We start from the raw sequence: 18,994 nt of genomic DNA, 5'->3' as shown, positions 1-18,994 counted from the left end.
TGTTTTGCAATACTCAACAACAAATATAAAACTGCTTGTTCATTGGTTACACATAGAGTCGGTAAAATGGCAGCCTTTTCTCTTGTATCAATAAACACATTCTTTTCACAGATACTTCTTCAAATCTTTTTGGGCAGTTTGGTGCATGATAAAACAAATATTATCGGTATCTTCCCTTACGCTGTGTTGACGCCAAGCTGTTGGGAATATTCTGAGTTCCATCTTATTAATAAGGCTTTTGTAACTCTTCTCACGACCTTAATAGCGTTATTTGTAATTAGTATAAACAGACAAACAGAAAGTTTTTCAGCATGTTTCTCTTCTTAGGCAGTTGTCGTTATGTAACTATTTTTCATACTTTTGTGAATGTGCTCACATTTCTCCTTAATACACATAACTGTTCAATATTTGAAGCACTTGAAATGCCTAAAATGCCTCAAGATGCTTCATTTGTTTCGAAAGTGCTAGGACACTTTACATTATATTTTAGCGCTTTCTAGGCTTAATTTATTGAACATTCTGCGTTAACATTATCATCAAGCTCCTCCTGACTAACACTTTAACTACAACATTAAAAATATTGTTTACAACATTGCCCCTTGTTAGATTGTAAAGTGCCTTGAAAAATCTTTTACTCACTAAGTTTCCTTGTTGTTTTTTTTCTTCCAAGACTCATGGTATACGGATGTGATGGCATCTTGGCCTTTGTTGTCACAGGCCATCCTGTTACTGGCAGAGTCTTTTCTGGGTAGGTGATATTGTGAATTCACTGATAGACCCAACCTTGATTATTTTCTGAAGTTATTCATCTTACCACTTTCTTATCAACATGCTTCCAAAGACGATCATGAAACACTTTTTTGTCTAGAATCGCCAACTTTTCAAGATTGTATAACCACATAGTTCATTAATTCCAGTCTAGTATATAGCTCCGTCTACTTGATTGATTTCAAAGTGTGCAGTCATATCTCTCCAACATGTCTTCAGGGTATGGTTATTTTTGTGGTATTTGTAATGTCAAAGGTCTGACATATTCCTACAAATAAGTTGTAATTCTGACATATTCCTACAAATAAGTTTGAGTTAAAGTTACAATTTGATCTAAACAAATCTCTATAGTAGCGTCAAATCATAAGACAAATTCATTGACGAATTTCTTGTTTTTGCAAGAGTTTCTGATTTCTGTAATCAGAAAACAGTATATGGTTCTGAACATTTCGAGACACAATCCATCACAATTGCAATGTATATGTTCTCATTGTTGCTCTGAGGAAAAGAATCAATTACTTCTGTAGTTATTCTCTGCAGCAGTTCACCAATAAAATATTATCGAACCGTATAATGTCGTTTTTTCATGGATAAATACTCCACAAACCCTTGGCACCAAACAATATAGAATTGCTCCCTTAATCAATTATTTTTTTTCTTAAGACCTAAGTATCTGGCTGTTGGAAGTTTATGAAGTCAATAGATTGCTTTGGAATGTGGAGACCGAAGAAATGTGGCCATTGTTTCGGACTACTGATATCTTCCAATTTCAAACATATTAAAAAGACTTGCACCCAATACTTCTTCATTTTTTGGCTGTAAACAGCCCAATTTTTCCATGAAAATCTTTCTTCACCATTCTTAATCCATTGATTTGTTTGTTTGTTTAGAATAAAGCACAAAGCTACACAACGGGCTACCTGTGCTCTGCCAACCACGGGTATCAAAACTTGGTTTCTAGCACTGTAATTCCGCAGACATTGCGCTTTGCCACTAGGAGCTAATCCTCTGATTAACACAGACTTGCGAATTTAAACTTCATACAAGTTATATGGGTTTTAATAATGGATTGTACATAATTCAGATATGTCGATTTCGTAAAGGATATATATTTTTATCTATCTCTTCATGATTTTTTTTTTACAAATCCCGAAAAAAAACTTCTTACTTAGATCAAATTATTATTTCGTTTACCACAATGAGTATTTTTTTATTCTTATGATTGTGTTCTAGAACAATTTATAAGACTTTCACGTCGTGACTGGTCTAAAGAAATCTATAGCTAGCGAATGTCAACATTTTAAATATAACAAAATGTAACCCGATTTGAATGAAAATGATTTAATTATTTGCAAAAGTACATATGACCATTTGTGTGAATCTGTACGCGACGGAATGAAATGGACATTGTTTTCTTCATCATCTTTCAGGAATTACTATGGAACATGTAAAAATTTGAATGCAATAAAATCATCGCAGGCCTGTGTAATCAACATTATAGTCTATTATTTTCATCAATTACTTTTATCTGTAACTTTTATGAACTCCATTTGACAGGTTTATTTTTGAAAAATGTGATTGTAAGTAAATTAATTATAATCTTTCAGATAGATTTATTTTTAAATAATAGACTGTAAGGAATCACTTTTAAGGAAAACTAATTATAAATATTACGTATTTTAATAATGCTTTTTAAATAAAATTTTGTTAGGACACCAGGACACCTTGGTAAATAAATAAACAAATTTCACTGATGTTTTCCAGAGTTTATGTAATGCTAGATGGTTCGTTGGTTGATGTATCAGAGTGATTGTGAAGTTCAGTGAATTCTTTGGCGTTTATCCAGGATATATTAAAGTTAAATACGAATTTTAAATATTATGTTCTGTCTATGATGAATAAATTCTTAACACTAAGAGTAGTAAGTTGTAGGGTAGGTTAAACTTGGTCCTAAGAGTGAGAGCGATTTGATAAAAACATTATAAAGTGGCAGTGACGAAGTAGAAAAGTTCAACTTGAGGAAGACATTGAAAACCAATGTTACGTCTTTAACGAATGTACTTTTACTTATTGTTTTAATTCTAACTCTGATGTTACTATTTAACTTTAGTTTGGAGTATAAGTCATTTCGTAATCGTAATTTTACTTTTAAGCTTCAGAATTTAATATTGTAACCGATTGAGATAAATTATTTAAACATGAGTAACTTGTTGAAGAAAGCTCTGTCACCTACCATTGAGCAAGAGATAAAGGAGGTGTTTATAAAAAACTCTTTGACAGCTGAACTTGGACGAGCAATTCGTCATCTGCAAAAAGAAAATATCGATAAAAGTGGACCAGTATATGATGGAGAGGGTTTATCTTACACCTGCACTTGTCTTGAAGCTATATTCATACATGGAATCAAAGATAAATTTGCCACTAAAGTTTCTGCTGTATTAAGTGGAACAGTGGACAGAATGCCTGAAATAGACTTTTGGCCTGTTGTTATGGTATGTAGTCACAAAGATGTTCTCAAACAAATCCGGAAATTAAGCCAAATAACAACTGATGTGGGACGTTGTCGAGCATGGTTGAGAATGGCTTTGAATGAAGGTTTGATAACAAGTTATGTAGAAGCTATTTTACAAGACAAGGCAACTCTTCATTCTTATTATCGTAGCACAGCATATTTAAGAGATCTTGAAGAGCCTGCAATAATGAAGCAATACCTAGATGGTTTGGATGTATTTAGTTTCAAGTTATCTTTTGACACCACAGTGCTGAACTCATGGACTCGTGCCCCACTAGTTCTAGCAGGATTATGGATTCCTCCAGAGGTCCCAGAGCCTGTCATGCCTGCTGTGGATGTAGAAGATTTTTTTCAGAATGAGGAAACAAAAGAGCAGAAACATAGCAACAAGTCAGCAAAATTTATAGATAAAAAGAATGAGTTTATAGTTGGCTGTGATAATAAATCCAGTCAACTTCAACATCTTGCTTCTGCCCAAGTAACAGATACTATAGCAGCAGATCAGTCTGAAGATTTACGTGAAATAGAACAAGTAGATGAGGAGAGTGTTACACTCAGTCTGAAGTGGTCTGGTGTTGATGAAGATGTAAGTACATTGGAATCTCCAAGCTCTGTACCAGATTTAGAAACTGTGCTTGAATCATCTCCTGTAGCTAGTGGAAACAATCTGTCCAGGCAGCAAGGGTGGTCATCTTCCTTTGATGAACAGCAAACTAAAGCAGATGATAACCAAAGTTATGATTCACTTTTGCAGAGCTATAATCAGCACCGCAGCAGAATGTTGATTGGAACTCCAGAAATGTCTGACTTCATAAATTCAGTGGTTACAGTTGACACAATAGAGGATACAGAAGTTAAAGAGAAAGAGTTAGAGGTAGGAAGTTAATTACAAGACTAAGTAATTATGTATATAGTAAAGTAATAGTTATTTTGTAATTAATAACTGAATAAGTACAGCTGTGTATGAATCAGTTTTATGTAAGTCACCAAGTGCTCTAGAACTTTGTAGAAGTAGAAGAAAGTTTTCAAAATAAATGTTATGATTTCTTAACATTTCTAAATACGTAAGGAAAAAGTTTGAAATCAGGTATTCTTCAACTTATGCAGATGGATGTTAAATTTTTTCCATTTTCTTAGCGTTATTAAGTTGTTTTATGGAATTCATATTTGTAAGATGCAGTCAGTTTGTCAATTTAGTGCAGTATTAGCTTATTGTGGTTTACCTTATGCACTGTTGACTATTTTTAGCCGACTTGTTTGTTTGTTTTGAATTTTGTGCAAAACTACATGAGTAAACTTTTAAAATTAAACAAATCTATTACTGACAGAGTATCACTGAAACAAAATGCAATAGTTACATAGAATTGTCATTACATTTGTTGCTATAATAAGACACAGTAGTCATGTGGCCAATACAACAAGAAGGACACATTGTGTTACTAACAGCAGTTATTTAGATATTTTATTTAATTTAGTTTAGTTATTTCCTACTTTCTGTAGCTCAGAATGTGGTATTTTGAATCACTTGTTTTCATTGGATGTGTTCTACTGGATCTTTACTTTGCAGATTAAGCTTCAAGGCAACCTATTAAGAAATACACAATTGAATTTTTTTCCACTTTTTTGTTTTCCTTTGCTTAGGAAGTATGGAAATTTTATTTGATAGAAGAACATACTTTTATGGATTATTTTTCAAATTTGGTATACTGATAGATCTTTACAACCCTAAAATTAAGTTTCAGAATTGGTGTAAATACATGCTATATGTGCAAATTTAGGCAACAAACATTGTTCATATTTGATCAAAATTTATGTGTACATCATATGAGTCATTAGTAGAAAATATTTATTACAGTTTCAGCTGAGAGTAAAAGTAGATTAGTTTTTAATTTTTTGTTAGTTGAAGTTGGTATTGCTTAGGCCAAGTAAACTAGATTAGCAGTTTCTAGAACAAATTTTCAAACTAACCATACAAAAGGATGGTTATTATTCACTATTCGTTGCCAATGTTTGAGAATAAATTTGTTAAATTTTATTAAGTTTTCCTAATTACAGAGAATTTAATGTCATGTCATATGATGGTCCAGCATGGCCAGATGGTTAGGGCATTTGACTAGTACAAATCTGAGGACCATGGGTTTGATTCTCCATCATGCCAGATATGCTTACTCTTTTAGCCATGGGGCATTATAATGTGATGGTCAGTCCTACTGTTTGTGGATAAAAGAATAGCTCAAGAGTTGGCAGTGGGTGGTGATGACTACCTGCCTTCCCTCTAGTCTCACACTGCAAAATTAGGAATGGCTAGCACAGATAGCCCTTGTGTGGCTTTGCAAGAGATTCCACATACTAATGCATTATTATAAAGAAGACTATTGATACTATTTTAGAGAGGAAAAACAACTACCTTATGTTTTAAAGAATGTGGCTGTTTCTGTAAGGTATAGATCTGTTCCGAATAATAGGAGTGCAGTCTTAATGATAATATTGGTTACTGTCGAGTGTCACCTTCTCACTTGCTGTGGTTTGTTAATGTGTACTGATTGTTCATGATTTGTTGGAGTAATTTAAATGCAAATTAATTAGATATTTTCTCCACTTTACAGTCTTCTGCCTCTAGCTGCTCCAGTGAGCCATCTTCATTAGAAGCCATGGAGTTTGAAGTGATTCCTAAAGTCTATGCTCTAACCTCTGATCACAGTGACCAAAGAACCCAATTCCTGTTGTCTGTACTAGGCAAGATTTGTCCTGAACAGGGTTTAGACTCGCAAAATTACCAGTGTCATGGCTGTGGTCGTCCTATTGGAATGATTTATGGAAAAGCACATGTGTGTACATATGATGGCCATAACTACTGTTATGAATGTCATGAAAATGAGGAGCACGTGATTCCAGCACGTGTTCTATTGAACTGGGACTTTCAGAAATATCCAGTGGCTAAATTGACCAAAATCTTTCTTAATAGAGTAGAACAAGAGCCACTTCTTGATGTTCGCATATTGAACCCTTTATTATACTCCGTTGTAGAAGAACTGGCTGCACTTCAAACATTAAGAACACAGCTGAGTTTTTTGCGATCATATTTGTTTACTTGCCGGGAATCTGTGGCTGAGGAACTTAGGAAGAGGGTTTGGCCAAGAGAATACCTATATGAACATGTCCATCTATACTCATTAGTTGATCTACAGCAAGTTAACAATGGAATACTCTCACAGCACTTGTATAAGGCTGTTAATTTTGCTCTTAACCATGTTCTACACTGTCCACTCTGTAGTCAGAAGGGTTTCATCTGTGAACTTTGCAATAATCCACGTGTCATCTATCCATTTGAAACAGATGTAACCTATCGATGTGAGAAGTGCCTTGCTGTTTACCATAACGCTTGCATGACAGAAAAGAAACACTGTCCAAAATGTGACAGAAGAAAACAACGAGAAGAACCAAGAATTTGATTGATTCTGTTTTGAACTCTACATCTCTTATTAAAAAAAAAAAAAAAAATCTTTCAGCTGGGTAAGTGAAGATGATTTTTTATGAAATGATGTGAGTAGTTTTAAAGTGTGTTTTATCAGCTAGTAAAAGTTCTAATTAATACACATTCTATTATATATGTAAACAATACAAATGCAGGAGTTTGTACAAATTGGTATTGAATCACTACTATTAAGATTCTGAACTATCTAGTGGGTTAAAGTAAAAATGTAATATCAAACTTTCATAAAAAAATTAAGTGTTGTAGTGAAAATTGTATAGTAATAATTTCTATAAACTATAAGAAAAAGACATATATATACATGTATAGTGTTTATTGTAATACAAGCTTAAAAGCCCATCAAAACGATCCAGAAACCACTGGAAACCAAAACATTTTACTCCTGAATTTACTATATATAACTGATAAAATGTGATACATATTCTTGTCTTTTGATATGTATGATGTCAAGTGATTGTATAAATGTCTGTTCTCTTCAGGCATGTTGTTTTTTTCTCTCCACATAATTGATACCTTCAGTTTGTTTTAATAAAGTCTTTTTTTTTTATAATTTCAAAGCATAGATTTGCTCTTGTTTTTTACTTATTTTTTGCAAGAATTGGTGGGGACTGAACACACTTCAGTGTTTTCTATCACAGGAGTTTTCCTGGCTTTCTTATTCAGATCTTACGTAGCATGATATCATAATGATGTGATGTTACACACAACGCCATGCCTGATCTGGTGGTCCTGAGAACATCCTCCCAAAATGGGAATGACCAATGAAATGAAGAAGTATTATGAATGGAAAAGTGTAAATGGAATTGTGCAACTCAAAATTTTTTAGAAATTGAGTGTGACTAACCAACACATGGCTTTTATGATTATAATTGTTAACTCACCATATGTATAATCTAGGCTTCTGTGTAAAAGGAAGTATAAGCCGTAAGGTTAAAGAAACAAAAAATATTTCAAACATTTATTGTTTTAAAAAAGTTTTATACATTTTAATAACACCTGTCTATTTTATATATATCCAGATACATACATGTATCCTGCTTAAATTATTTTTCCTGTGGTAGATAAAACATTGATTTTATAGAAGTTTTTACTTTGTACGTACGTGAAAATGTTAAGCTCCATTTTTTATTCTTGTTTATAATCATACTTCACACTGAAAACATTTGAGTAGTTTGATTCTTTAGTTTATGAAATAAAATATTTATTGCAATTTATTGGTTTATTTATAAAGATAATTACACAAATTCACAAAGGTACAAACTTTTGTTTATGGTTTATATCCATGTTATTCACATAAGAACAATGCATTTTGGAAATATTTTCAGAGCAGTTATTCTTTAGCTTGTGAATGTCATTGATCTGCTTTGATTAAAATGAAATTGATATTTAGATCAATGATTTGTGGTATATGATGTCAACTGCAAAGTGACATAAAACATCTGCATGTGCAAGTGGTATTTCCAAAATGGTGCTATCTCAACTGTAATTTGCCCTGTAAGCATTGTTAAAATTCTAAGTGCCACACTAGTCTCTTGTACCTCTTCATTTATGAATCATTAAAACAGCATGTGCTGTTCATGTGATTATCCTCCACCAGTCATACTGTATCATTTATACTAGCACAATTCACACTTTCTCAGTTGACATTCTAGGGATAAGACATATGTTTTAAATCATTCTCCATGTAGTTACAAGATTTTGATTGTGTTTGAGCACAAATTTGTACCAGTCTCTAATTCAGGTTTTAATTTCCTGGTTGGTATCTATTGTTTCTTCTCATTTGCTTTAGAAGTGTTTCCAAGTTATACTTTGTTCTTATGGATTTAAAATTGAATATGGCAGATAATGAAATTCCTGGCTTGAGTAGAATATTGGCCATTTATTTTAGGGTTGATGATGTCTAGTCCCATGCTTCAGGTCTGTAACTTGCTTTTCATGTAGCATCTTTACTTGCCTGTACCATATGCTCTTCCTTCTTGTCTATGTATCAGAGACATTGGTCTTACTTCAAACTTTGATCTACTGGGCATGGCTTCTGACCATCCTGTCCTTCTGTTTCTCCTCTCTCCCTGTTTTTCATCTGGTTGTTTGTTCAGGAGATGTCTGCTTCAACTGTTGATTTTTATAGGGCAGCTCTGTGGAACACATTTCATTTTCATACTTCTGGAATACCCTTTCTATTCCTTATGTCTGGTCCATCTTCCATAATCCTTTGTTCTGCTGGATTGAGATATCACTGTTGTCTTTCATACCTTTGAATCCATTGCAATGCGTTTTTTGTACCTACTGTCTTTAAGGCCCATTTTCTCCCCTTCCTAGCATGAGGTCATCATTGTTCTGATATTTATGACATTTAATGTTTCCTGCATCCTTTACCATTCCTTATATTTTGTGCAATATCTGGATTGGGCCTTCCTTCCTATAATATTGGCTCACAGGATGATTGTTGGGTCTTTTCTATTGTTTTCTTACCTTTCTTTTCCTATCTGTTCTCCTTTGTCCAGTTCATTACCAGTGATGTTGCATGGCTTATATTGCTTTATTTTGTGCCTCTAGTTCCTCTCTCTTTATTCCATGGAATTCTTTGTTCTGTGATCTTTCACCTGTTACTCTTGCTGGGTGGGTTTGTTAACTTATACATATGGCCTATTCCAATGGGTCTATAAGAGGTTGCTGTCTGTATCATATTTTGTCACACCAAAATAGTCATCTCACTGTGTCTTTAATTGCTTGCAACCTCATTCTTTAGGAGATCTTCAGGCTGCTATAGACAACTCCCAATTAATTTTTTGCTTTTTATGTGCATAACGTATGTGTTCCTCAAATCGGTATAATCTTTTTCATGTGTTAGTTCTATGCACAACTGTTTACCTTTTTCTGGGGTAAGTCAATACATTACTTTTTTTTAATTATTTTCTTGATACGCATCATATTTTAAAATCTTACTTGGTGGTTGGTGTTTCCTTCTCAGGTATGCTGACTATGACACTGCTGGCCAAAATCTTAAATCCAATGAACATAAAGAAAAAATATGCATTTTGCATTGTTAGACTCAACCACTTATTTGAGTAGAACTTTGAAAGATGAAAATAAGAAAAGGGAAAATAAAAATAAAAAACTTTTTTTAGCATTTAATAGTGAACACTATGAAATTAGCCTAAATACTAGCTGGTCGAAAGTTTAAGATTATACTTAAATGAAGTGTTAATCGGTAAACACGTAACGAAATTTAGTCATTTGTGTTCAGGCATAAGTTTTCTCAACATCTCCTGTGTTACATTGGGTAAAAAACATGGCAAAGGCTAAAAAGTTGACAGAGTTTGAACGTGGCAGAATTTTCTAGCTGCAAAAGCAAGGTCTTTCTCAACGTGCCATTGCTGGGGAGATTGGGCACAGTAAAAGTGCTGTTACAAATTTCTTAAAAGACCCTGAGGGATATGAAACGAGAGTTTTAATTGGTCGGCCCAAGAAAATTTCGCCAGTGTTGAGCAGGAGGATTTGATGGGTTGTCTCGCAAGACACCAGCTGATTGTTGAACCAGATTAAGGCCCTTTTGGATGCAGAATGCAGCTCAAGAACAATAAGACGGCATCTATGAGAAAAAGGCTTTAAAAACCATAAATGTCTTCAAAGGCCATGCCTCCTTCCACACCACGAAACAGCTTGGTTAAACTTTGATGAGAAGCACTGAACATGGGACATAGAAAAGTGGAAAAAGATTTTGTTCTCTGATGAGAAAGAATTTAACCTTACAATCAACTGATTGAAATGAGTTTCACATGCAACTTGTCATGTGATAACTCTCCAGCAATAATAGTATGGCACACTATCCTGAGATATGTGACTCCCTCCATTCAATTCTGCTAGACAGTCACCTCTTGTTTGGCAGAACTCGTGTTGTAATGGTTAATTTGAGCTCGGTTTAATTTTTTTCCATATCTTTGTATATATTTTTCTAAACAAGTTTACTATTTGTTATACAATATTGATATTTGTAATTTGTTGAATTATTCCAAAGTAGAATTATTTTATATTTTTTTATGCCAACACAGTTGTGTGTAGTTATGCATTTTCAGTTATTAATTTTGAATTCTAAGCTTATCACTTCATAGGTTATATATTATGCCAGTATATCTACACAGACTTCAGATGACTACTCCACTAGGAATTTATAGGCTTTATATTGTTTGGCAGCTGATTGTCCTAAGAACTAATCTTCATTGGATATCCAGACTCAACTCTTTTGAGAGTGGATACTTATAAGCCTTGTCCTACATAGACTTTGATTCTTTTTACCTTAGCTTATCACCAGACAAATTTTCTCAATTATACATCATATAGATTTCTATTAATCCTGCCCACTTTATCCTGTACTTAGTTTTTCAACTTAATATTACCCTATTGACTGTCTCACAGGTAATGTTTACTTTCCACCTTCTTTCTTAGATATACAACTTATATTGAGGTATTTTTAAGATACCTCTTCCTCCTTTCCTTAAGGTGGGGTATTTACCATCTTCAGTTTTTCCCTTCTGTATGTGGCTTCCTTGCTTCTGGGATCTGCTAGGGTAGGACATTCACTGCTAATAGGGACTTATGGTCAGTTCTTTTGTTTTCACTAGTCCATTTTTAGGGCTGCTCCTGAACATAGTATGGCGTGTGGTATCTGTGATAATATATATTCAATTTTTTCTGGTTGCTCTTTTGTTGCATTGTGAAACAAATAAAGTCATCTTTTATTAATTTTACGTCTGCCATCTTCCCTTTCTATACCTGTCATATCTATAGATTTCTCAGGTTTCTCCATTAATTATGTTTGCTTGTTGCTGACTTTAGTTCTATATCAATTAGTCCTGTTTGTCTCAATCAGCTCTTGGGCCTTCCCTTTTTTAATATGTAGTTTTTGATCACATTTGTGTAGCTCTCTCTGGTAGATTGAGAATGTTCATGTTACACTTTATTTTCCATTTCTCTGGATTCTGCCTTAGGTGTTTTTCATCCAACCCTCACCAAATGGCTGGGTTTTGGATTGTAGTTGACATACCAGTGGTGTGATCCTTTTCCTACTCCTGTGTGGATGTCAGTTCCCTGCAGTTTGAGTTTTGGATGCAGTTGCCATGTACAGTCCATCATGGCCTAGCTACTCTCCAGTACCTGGAGGCATGTCCTTTTACTCTCACCCACGTTGATGTACTCTGGAGAATTGAGATTACGATATTGTATGGTTTAGATTCCTATTCAACCATTGTTCTCTCTTTTTTGAATGTGCTTCTCACAGTTCATTTATGCCCATGTCTGTGACATTTCTTTCCACACTGTCTCAGAAGTATACCTAATATAGAAGTGGTACAGTTTTTCATTTATGATCCTCTACTGCAAGGATCTATTCTTCTATGGTGTCCTTTGGACACTCTTGAAACATGCTTCTCTCTTTCCCTCACACCAGTCCCTCTACTTATTCAATATGGGATTCTAGCTATTTATGTGAGTGTCAGGAAAGCAGTCACTTTTACTGGTGTAGAGTTGCTGCATGAAGATTTGCATGCAAGATACATTTGAATCAGTCAGTGTTAAAGTATGTTGGAGCTCAAAAGCTTGTAGCATGTAAAAACCTTTTTGAATATAAAGGGTAGCACTGAATGAGAGCAATTTATGTAACAGGAGGTAAGCACATATCAGAAGTATATTTTTAGCATAAGAAAACTATTAACTTCTGTAAGACCTATGACTGTATCATATTTAAAGGACTGTTACTCTTGGACTTTGAGTTAAGCAGATGTGGATTTTGTAGCCATCCCCACTTATCTGTGACTCTTACAATCAAGGTCTTTTTTTTTTTTTTCAAAATACAGAGTTGCAGGCATTCATTTCACTGTATCTAGCATACCATTACTCCAGACTACCAAATAATAGAGCTTGGGAAATCTTGCCACTTCTGGGTCCCAGTTACTGGAGTGGTGGGCTGTGGAAGTTACCTCTGGAGTTGGATTTGTACAATAAAATAAAATTCACAGTTATATGTACTTTGTGAGAAGAGGGCTATTGTCATTATATTTAATATTATAAGGTATCATAATATGCACAACCCAAGATGCTTCTCCTGAATTTTTCTTTTGCCCTGGTAGAACATACTTGTTGATCATGAAAAAAACATTTTGGGCAGTATACTTCCACTGGATGTATTCTGTCAAGATATACTACACTTGTTATTCTCAGTAAAACACAATGCACTTTTCCCAAATATTTTTGCCCAAGCTGACCTCTCTTATTGTTCGCAGGGCACTTTGTATTTTTTATACTTAAATGGACTGCATTTGATATACTCTATAATATCCCAAGGCATTTTCCCTGGATGTTTTTATCCAGTCTGGCCATACTTGTTGATCACAAAATAAACTAATAAGCATTATGCAAGGTGTTTCTACTGTTGTTTTTGCCAAGATGGACTGCACCTGGGCTTTTCTAATGCCTCCAGAGGTGCTTCCTGTGGATGGTTTTTGCTCGAGCAGATAGCACTTGGCCTATTCTTATACATTTATGGACCTTTAGCTCTTGCCCAATATTCTCATATCTGATTATAAGCACCCTCAGATATAACTAAGATTGTGTAATGTGCTTATGCTTGTTACATATGTGGATATCTTGCACAGTATCTGTTGTCCACAGATGGAATCTATATTATAAAACATGATGCTTTTGTATTAAGTTCTGCCCTATGTACCTTTGTTCGTTACTGGATTAAGAGCATACCTGTTCCAGAAATAATGCTATACCCTCCAGTTATGCTTCCCTTTATAATGGTTGCACACCTGTTATTTTATGGTGTTTGTTCTCCACTTGTTTGATTACACTGGGGAACACTCATTTTGTTGCATTTAAAAAAAGACCTTTTTATAGTCAATTTGAGTGTGTTGATTTCAAATCTGAAGTCGGTTTTTGTCTGCAAGCTACAGATTTTATGCAATTTGACATTTTTATTTATTTTTTAATGTTTCGTTATTATAGGAATAGCTTATAAATTTGTTTGTGTATTTTATTCAGGTAGGAATTTGCGTTTGTAACTTTTGCGTTTGTACACTTCATCTGGACAATCTCGTTTAATGCTCCAGCAGTAGTCAGCCATCATACTTTTGTCCCAGCGCCCTTGGTAGCGTTCTTCCATGACCTTTAGGTCTTGGTGGAATCGTTCTCCTTGTTCGTCACTCACAGCCCCCAGGTTGTCAGGGAACTTATCAAGGTGGCTGTTCAAAAAATGGACGTGAAAATGCTTATACATGGTTTACACAAGTTCACATTTGTACAATTTCATTAACCTCAAATTGCATATAAACTAGAGCTTGTAGAGAAAAACTAATTTCAGATTTGAAATCAGCGCCTAAAACTCCTTCAGAATCAGTTAAAATATCCAATGTAACTCAGAGTTACTGAAAAAGTGTTCCCCAGTGTTATTTATGTACCTTTACTAGCCCTTCCACCTTTGCAGCATGTGATTCTAGCTTTGAGTGAGTAGAAGCTAATACATTTTCAGAAGTAAAATTTTTTTATACTGAAAATGTATTTCCAGTCGGTACTTACTTGTTTTAGCAATGTTTAGGGGGCAAATTAAGGTTCAGGTAGCTTTAGGTGAGGGTGGTAAGTGTCTTCAGATGTATTATGGGTTTTACCTCCATCTAAAGAATCTATATAGTAACTTATGATGTTAACACATTCACTGCCATACACCCCACTGGTGGGCCACAACCAACTTTTAGTTATGAACTGTGTGACACACCAGTGGGTCACAGACAATTATGTTTCAGAGCCAGATATTTCTTCTTGCATGTAAATTTGGTACACTGTGACTGCTTATTGGCACCTCTGGAATGTTTAATTTTATTTATTCTTAACTTATTATACAGAAGCAAATGTGCGATTCATCTTTTACATAACAACAAATACCTTTAAATATATTGTCTAATGCTTCATTCAAAGTTATGCAGTATCTTCATGTAAATGGTTAACTGTGGCACACATTTTGTGCACAGTTATGTGTGATCTACTATATACCTAAATACATAGACATTTGGCATATAGATTCCATAACAAATATCATCATATGCAGTTTAGAGCGTATCTTCATGCATGATGTCTGGCATGCACCTTAACACTCCTAGGAAAAGTGGGGCCTAATAGGCCCCAGAGCAACTTGAAAGGTTATTAATATTAGGCTAATAATTTTGTATTTAAATGAAATTGCCATAGGAGTGTTAAAATACCTTGTGACATTTGTAACTTCATGGTTGTAGTAATGAGTACAGGTAGCAAGTACATGTATCTCTACAAATGTAAGAAATATCGTGAGGCTTCATCATCAGGTACATAATCATATATATCACATAATTTCACAAACATGGTGAGATTAGACATAATTATATATATATGTGTGTGTGTTTGTGTGTGTGTGTGTGTGTTTGTTTTTGTGTATTATCATCTTTGTGAAGCAAATGACATCTACTGTTTACACAGCAACTGGTATCATCAGGTATATAGTGGCATGTATGTTAAGTTACAAAATGATCTATTCAATAATCTTTAAATGCTTAGTACATTGTGTATTAGGTTAATAAATATTATGATGTATGCCACATATCTTCATAAGTGTTGTGATGTGTGATATATGTTTTGGAAAATTTTAGAGATGTGTGGAATTTAACTTCATGTACCCTACATAATATAGTGTTATTATTATACTCCCTAACTGTTTTAATGTTCTGTAGCATTAACAAGTACAAAATGGTTAAAAGGGTCAAATAATGAGCCTGTTATAAATAATACTGGTTGAAATGCCTCATAGTGATCATGTAGTTGTGGTGTTAACATCATTACAAGGTAGAAGATGGGTAAAAACAACAACAATTTAAAACAAAATTCCAGTTTGTGAATAATTATATTCAGGTGAAGTAATCTTTTAGCTCCTTAAATGGAAATCATTAACCATTTTCAGTCTAAGCAATACTAATAATCAACTAATGCTAATTGTGGCAGTTTTGATTTGTAGAGTGTCTGACAGAAGCCAAACTTATCAAGAAATACATTAATTAAATAATTTATATATATATATATTCTCTGAGGCAATGCCATTGAGTTATGCATAACATAGTTATAAATGCAGAATGTGGTGATGCATTATTAATTAATCTCCAATTCAGATAATACCATGAAGTTGAAAGTATCAAAGAATAGAATAACTTATTTGTTTTCTGCACTTACAGCAAATCTTGTCATTTGCCTAACATGTAATCTCTAACAATCTCATGTACAAATAAGTTCCTCTAGTTGAAGCACTGTTTTTGAATTGCCAAATTAGAAAATATTGCAAGTGGCAGAATGGAAAGGAAGTGCACTATCATGCTTTCAGTTGCTGTTTTGGAATGGTTAGGCAGGAAAAGAATCAAAATAAATGATTGATATATAATGAAGAGAATAATCAACAACATGAAGAAGCAGAAATGCATTTTTAACTACTTCTAGTTAAGATGTGCCCTTACCAGCTGCCAGACAAGAAATGATTAGCATCAAAATATGTAGCTTATAACCAACTTCTTCTAGTTGCCATAGTTCTTTTGTGTAAAGAGACAGGAAGTGTTAAATATATCAAACAACACAATAATTTGATCATTTTCTTTTGTTGTAACAATACTCAGGAATTTGACAAGCAAAAAATGACTGAGAATTTTAATATTTGAAAATATCTAGTATCAATTATTTCTGGTTAAGACTTTGTCCTTCTGATGAAACATGGAGGTATTGAATGACTGTTATATTAGAAATTGAGCTCATTATTACTTGTTTTCAGTTGATATAGTGCTATCAAGTTGCCAGGTGTTGTTTTTTATAGTAAAGTTAAATGTATCATTGATTATCTCAGATTATGTTGTTAAGTTGAAAACAATTTAAAAGTTTAAAGATTAAAATACAGGTCAGGTGATACTCTGGACATGCTAATAAGAAAGATAGTTCAGAAATAAACTTTTAGTTTCAGTAAAAATTAATTTCATTATCCAGATTTTAGCTTTATTATTAAGTTAATTCTAATTTGCTTCACTCACCAGAATTATTTAAATTCTTCATGTTGCAGGTCACCAATAAGAAGATACCCATATCAAGAGATTGTTACAAGCAATGTTGCAGCAAAGAAATTTTGTATGTTAGTTTTACACATCCAAACTTATCTGAGAGTAATTATTGTTTTTATATGTCAAGAAGGTAGTTTTTGTCATTTGAATCACTTTGATCAGTTTGAGCCTGCACAATTAATTGTAGTTATGAATACTTATGTAATAGCATGTTAAAAATAGCATATATGATTATCAGCAAAATCACTGGCTTTTATTAGTGTGTGTGTGTATGAAAGGGATAAATAAATCAAACATCATTTTACTGAAAAAAAATTTGAAAAACATAAACACTAAGAAAATGTAATGTTTTTTCCTATATTGCATTTTGTTTATAGTGTATGATTTATTAAATTTTGTACATCTCCATTTTTTATATGCAAAATTTGTTTTTCTTTTGTGTATTTTTCCTAATAAATTCTATAATATTTATTTTTATATGTAAATTGTTTTCACCTGCTTGTAGATGAATAGGGGGAGATTAAGACTGGTTATGGTTTTACAGAATTTGCTTTTCACTTAAATGGTATTGGAGATAATAAGAAGATATACTGCAATTGCATTGTGCATATTGTGTTTATTAACAGAAAAATCTATATTAGCTTTGCACATTCTCTCATTTGTGAGACACAATTATGTTTAGAACCAAAACAATCTGTAACAATGTATTTGGAGCAAAATGTAATGCTACATGGGGTATGTTGTTACAGTAAAAATAGTAGATAATTTAGAAACAGACATAACTAGCAAATTACCAAATCATATTAATAGATCTGTTTAAAGTTATAAAATCTCAGTTGGCATAACACAAAACAATAATCCATAGTTACAATATATGATGATTGTATAATTTTTGATGACAAACAAATGATTATGTGGTTGTCATGAAAAGTGTTCTGATTATAATTATAATGGGTGGCCAGGTAGGTGAGTCATTTGTGGTTCGGCTTCAATAGTATTTACAAATTAAACTTAATTAATTTTATATATGTAGTTGTGAGTGGGGTTCACAAGTTACCAACTCAAGGAAGTTCAGTTACAATACAGAATTACCCTGTTCAGTGCTGTAGACAAGATAACTCGTCCAAGCCAATTGGTAACACAGTGCCACGGACGAGTTAATTCATTCTCAATAATACCTAACATCAATGCTAGATGTTAGCACCATACATGCATTTGACCTACTTACAAATTGTTTCACTTTCAATCCAAAATGGCATCACGAAAAAAGTTACAAAATGAAGAAGCATTAGAGTTGTATTGTAGCAGCTGAAATACTTGGCAGTCAACATGTTAATTAGGTGAATGAGATTAAAACACATAAAATATTTTAATATTTATCTACATTGAAATTATAGTATATCTTGATAAACTATATTAAACTAATCAAATTCTTCATTCTGAATGAGCACCCTTTCATCAATCAATTATTCAAAAACACTTATCAAGTCTCTTGCTAAAACAAACTGATTCTCAATTAAAATATTACATAAAATATGCTGAGACATAATTTATAAGTTTTCCTTAACATTACACATTTTGGATCAGTTTCTGACTATGCTATATAACCAGAGAGGGTAGCAATAATTGCTTGCATTGAAATTGTACATCATAGGTTTTCAATGCTGTGTAAGGTAGATGTCTTGAGAAGTTGAGACTTAATAATTCTTAGAAAACTAAAAAGCAACACAGGTTTTAGCTTGTTGTCTCATTCTTCAAGATCTGAATTTTGGTCCACAATTTTTTTTTTTATCTTTTATGTATTTTAAGATGATTCGACTAACTCTACATGCTTACTCTACAAGTAGATCTTCTGTCAATTGGTTGATTCCTTTGTTTTATCAATTCAGATCAACTAATTATTAATTAGTTATGGCCAAGAGCTGTTATTCAGCTTGTATTTCTCCTTGTCTTCCTTCTGATTGAAGTTCCACCAGGGAGTTTGGTATAAAATTAACATTGATAATATAAACTTTCTGTAGCCTTTCTGTCTGCTACATCTATTTATGTAAATAATAAGACAAATTACTAATTTATACTGTAGCATGCATCTTAGTATTTGTTTAA

General features: G+C 33.2%; 1 protein-coding gene across 2 annotated transcripts; it reads left to right on the top strand.

The window, feature by feature from the left end:
* Positions 1-2,482: 2,482 nt before the first annotated feature.
* LOC143226199 (uncharacterized) lies at positions 2,483-17,365 on the top strand. Of its 2 annotated transcripts, XR_013014416.1 has the most exons (3): positions 2,483-4,154; positions 5,887-6,793; positions 16,891-17,365. XR_013014416.1 is itself a non-coding variant. In XM_076456862.1 (2 exons), the coding sequence occupies exons 1-2, from the start codon at positions 2,967-2,969 to the stop codon at positions 6,730-6,732; spliced, it is 2,034 nt and encodes a 677-aa protein (XP_076312977.1). In that variant the 5' UTR covers positions 2,483-2,966; the 3' UTR covers positions 6,733-8,239. The 2 variants fall into 2 exon arrangements, 1 of the variants encoding a protein (XP_076312977.1); XM_076456862.1 differs by lacking the exon at positions 16,891-17,365 and having other exon boundaries at positions 5,887-8,239.
* The last annotated feature ends 1,629 nt before the right edge of the window (positions 17,366-18,994 follow it).

The sequence above is a fragment of the Tachypleus tridentatus genome, chromosome 1 (genome assembly GCF_004210375.1).
Source record: "Tachypleus tridentatus isolate NWPU-2018 chromosome 1, ASM421037v1, whole genome shotgun sequence".
In the NCBI taxonomy this organism is placed as follows: Eukaryota; Metazoa; Arthropoda; class Merostomata; order Xiphosura; family Limulidae; genus Tachypleus; species Tachypleus tridentatus.
This window is presented reverse-complemented; position numbering and strand designations above follow the sequence as displayed.

Excerpts from the sequence above, each read along its gene's own strand:
- LOC143226199 (XM_076456862.1), top strand. The coding sequence starts at position 2,967 with ATGAGTAACTTGTTGAAGAAAGCTCTGTCACCTACCATTGAGCAAGAG. Across the intron at positions 4,155-5,886 it reads TTAAAGAGAAAGAGTTAGAG|TCTTCTGCCTCTAGCTGCTC; the intron begins GTAGGAAGTTAA and ends TCCACTTTACAG.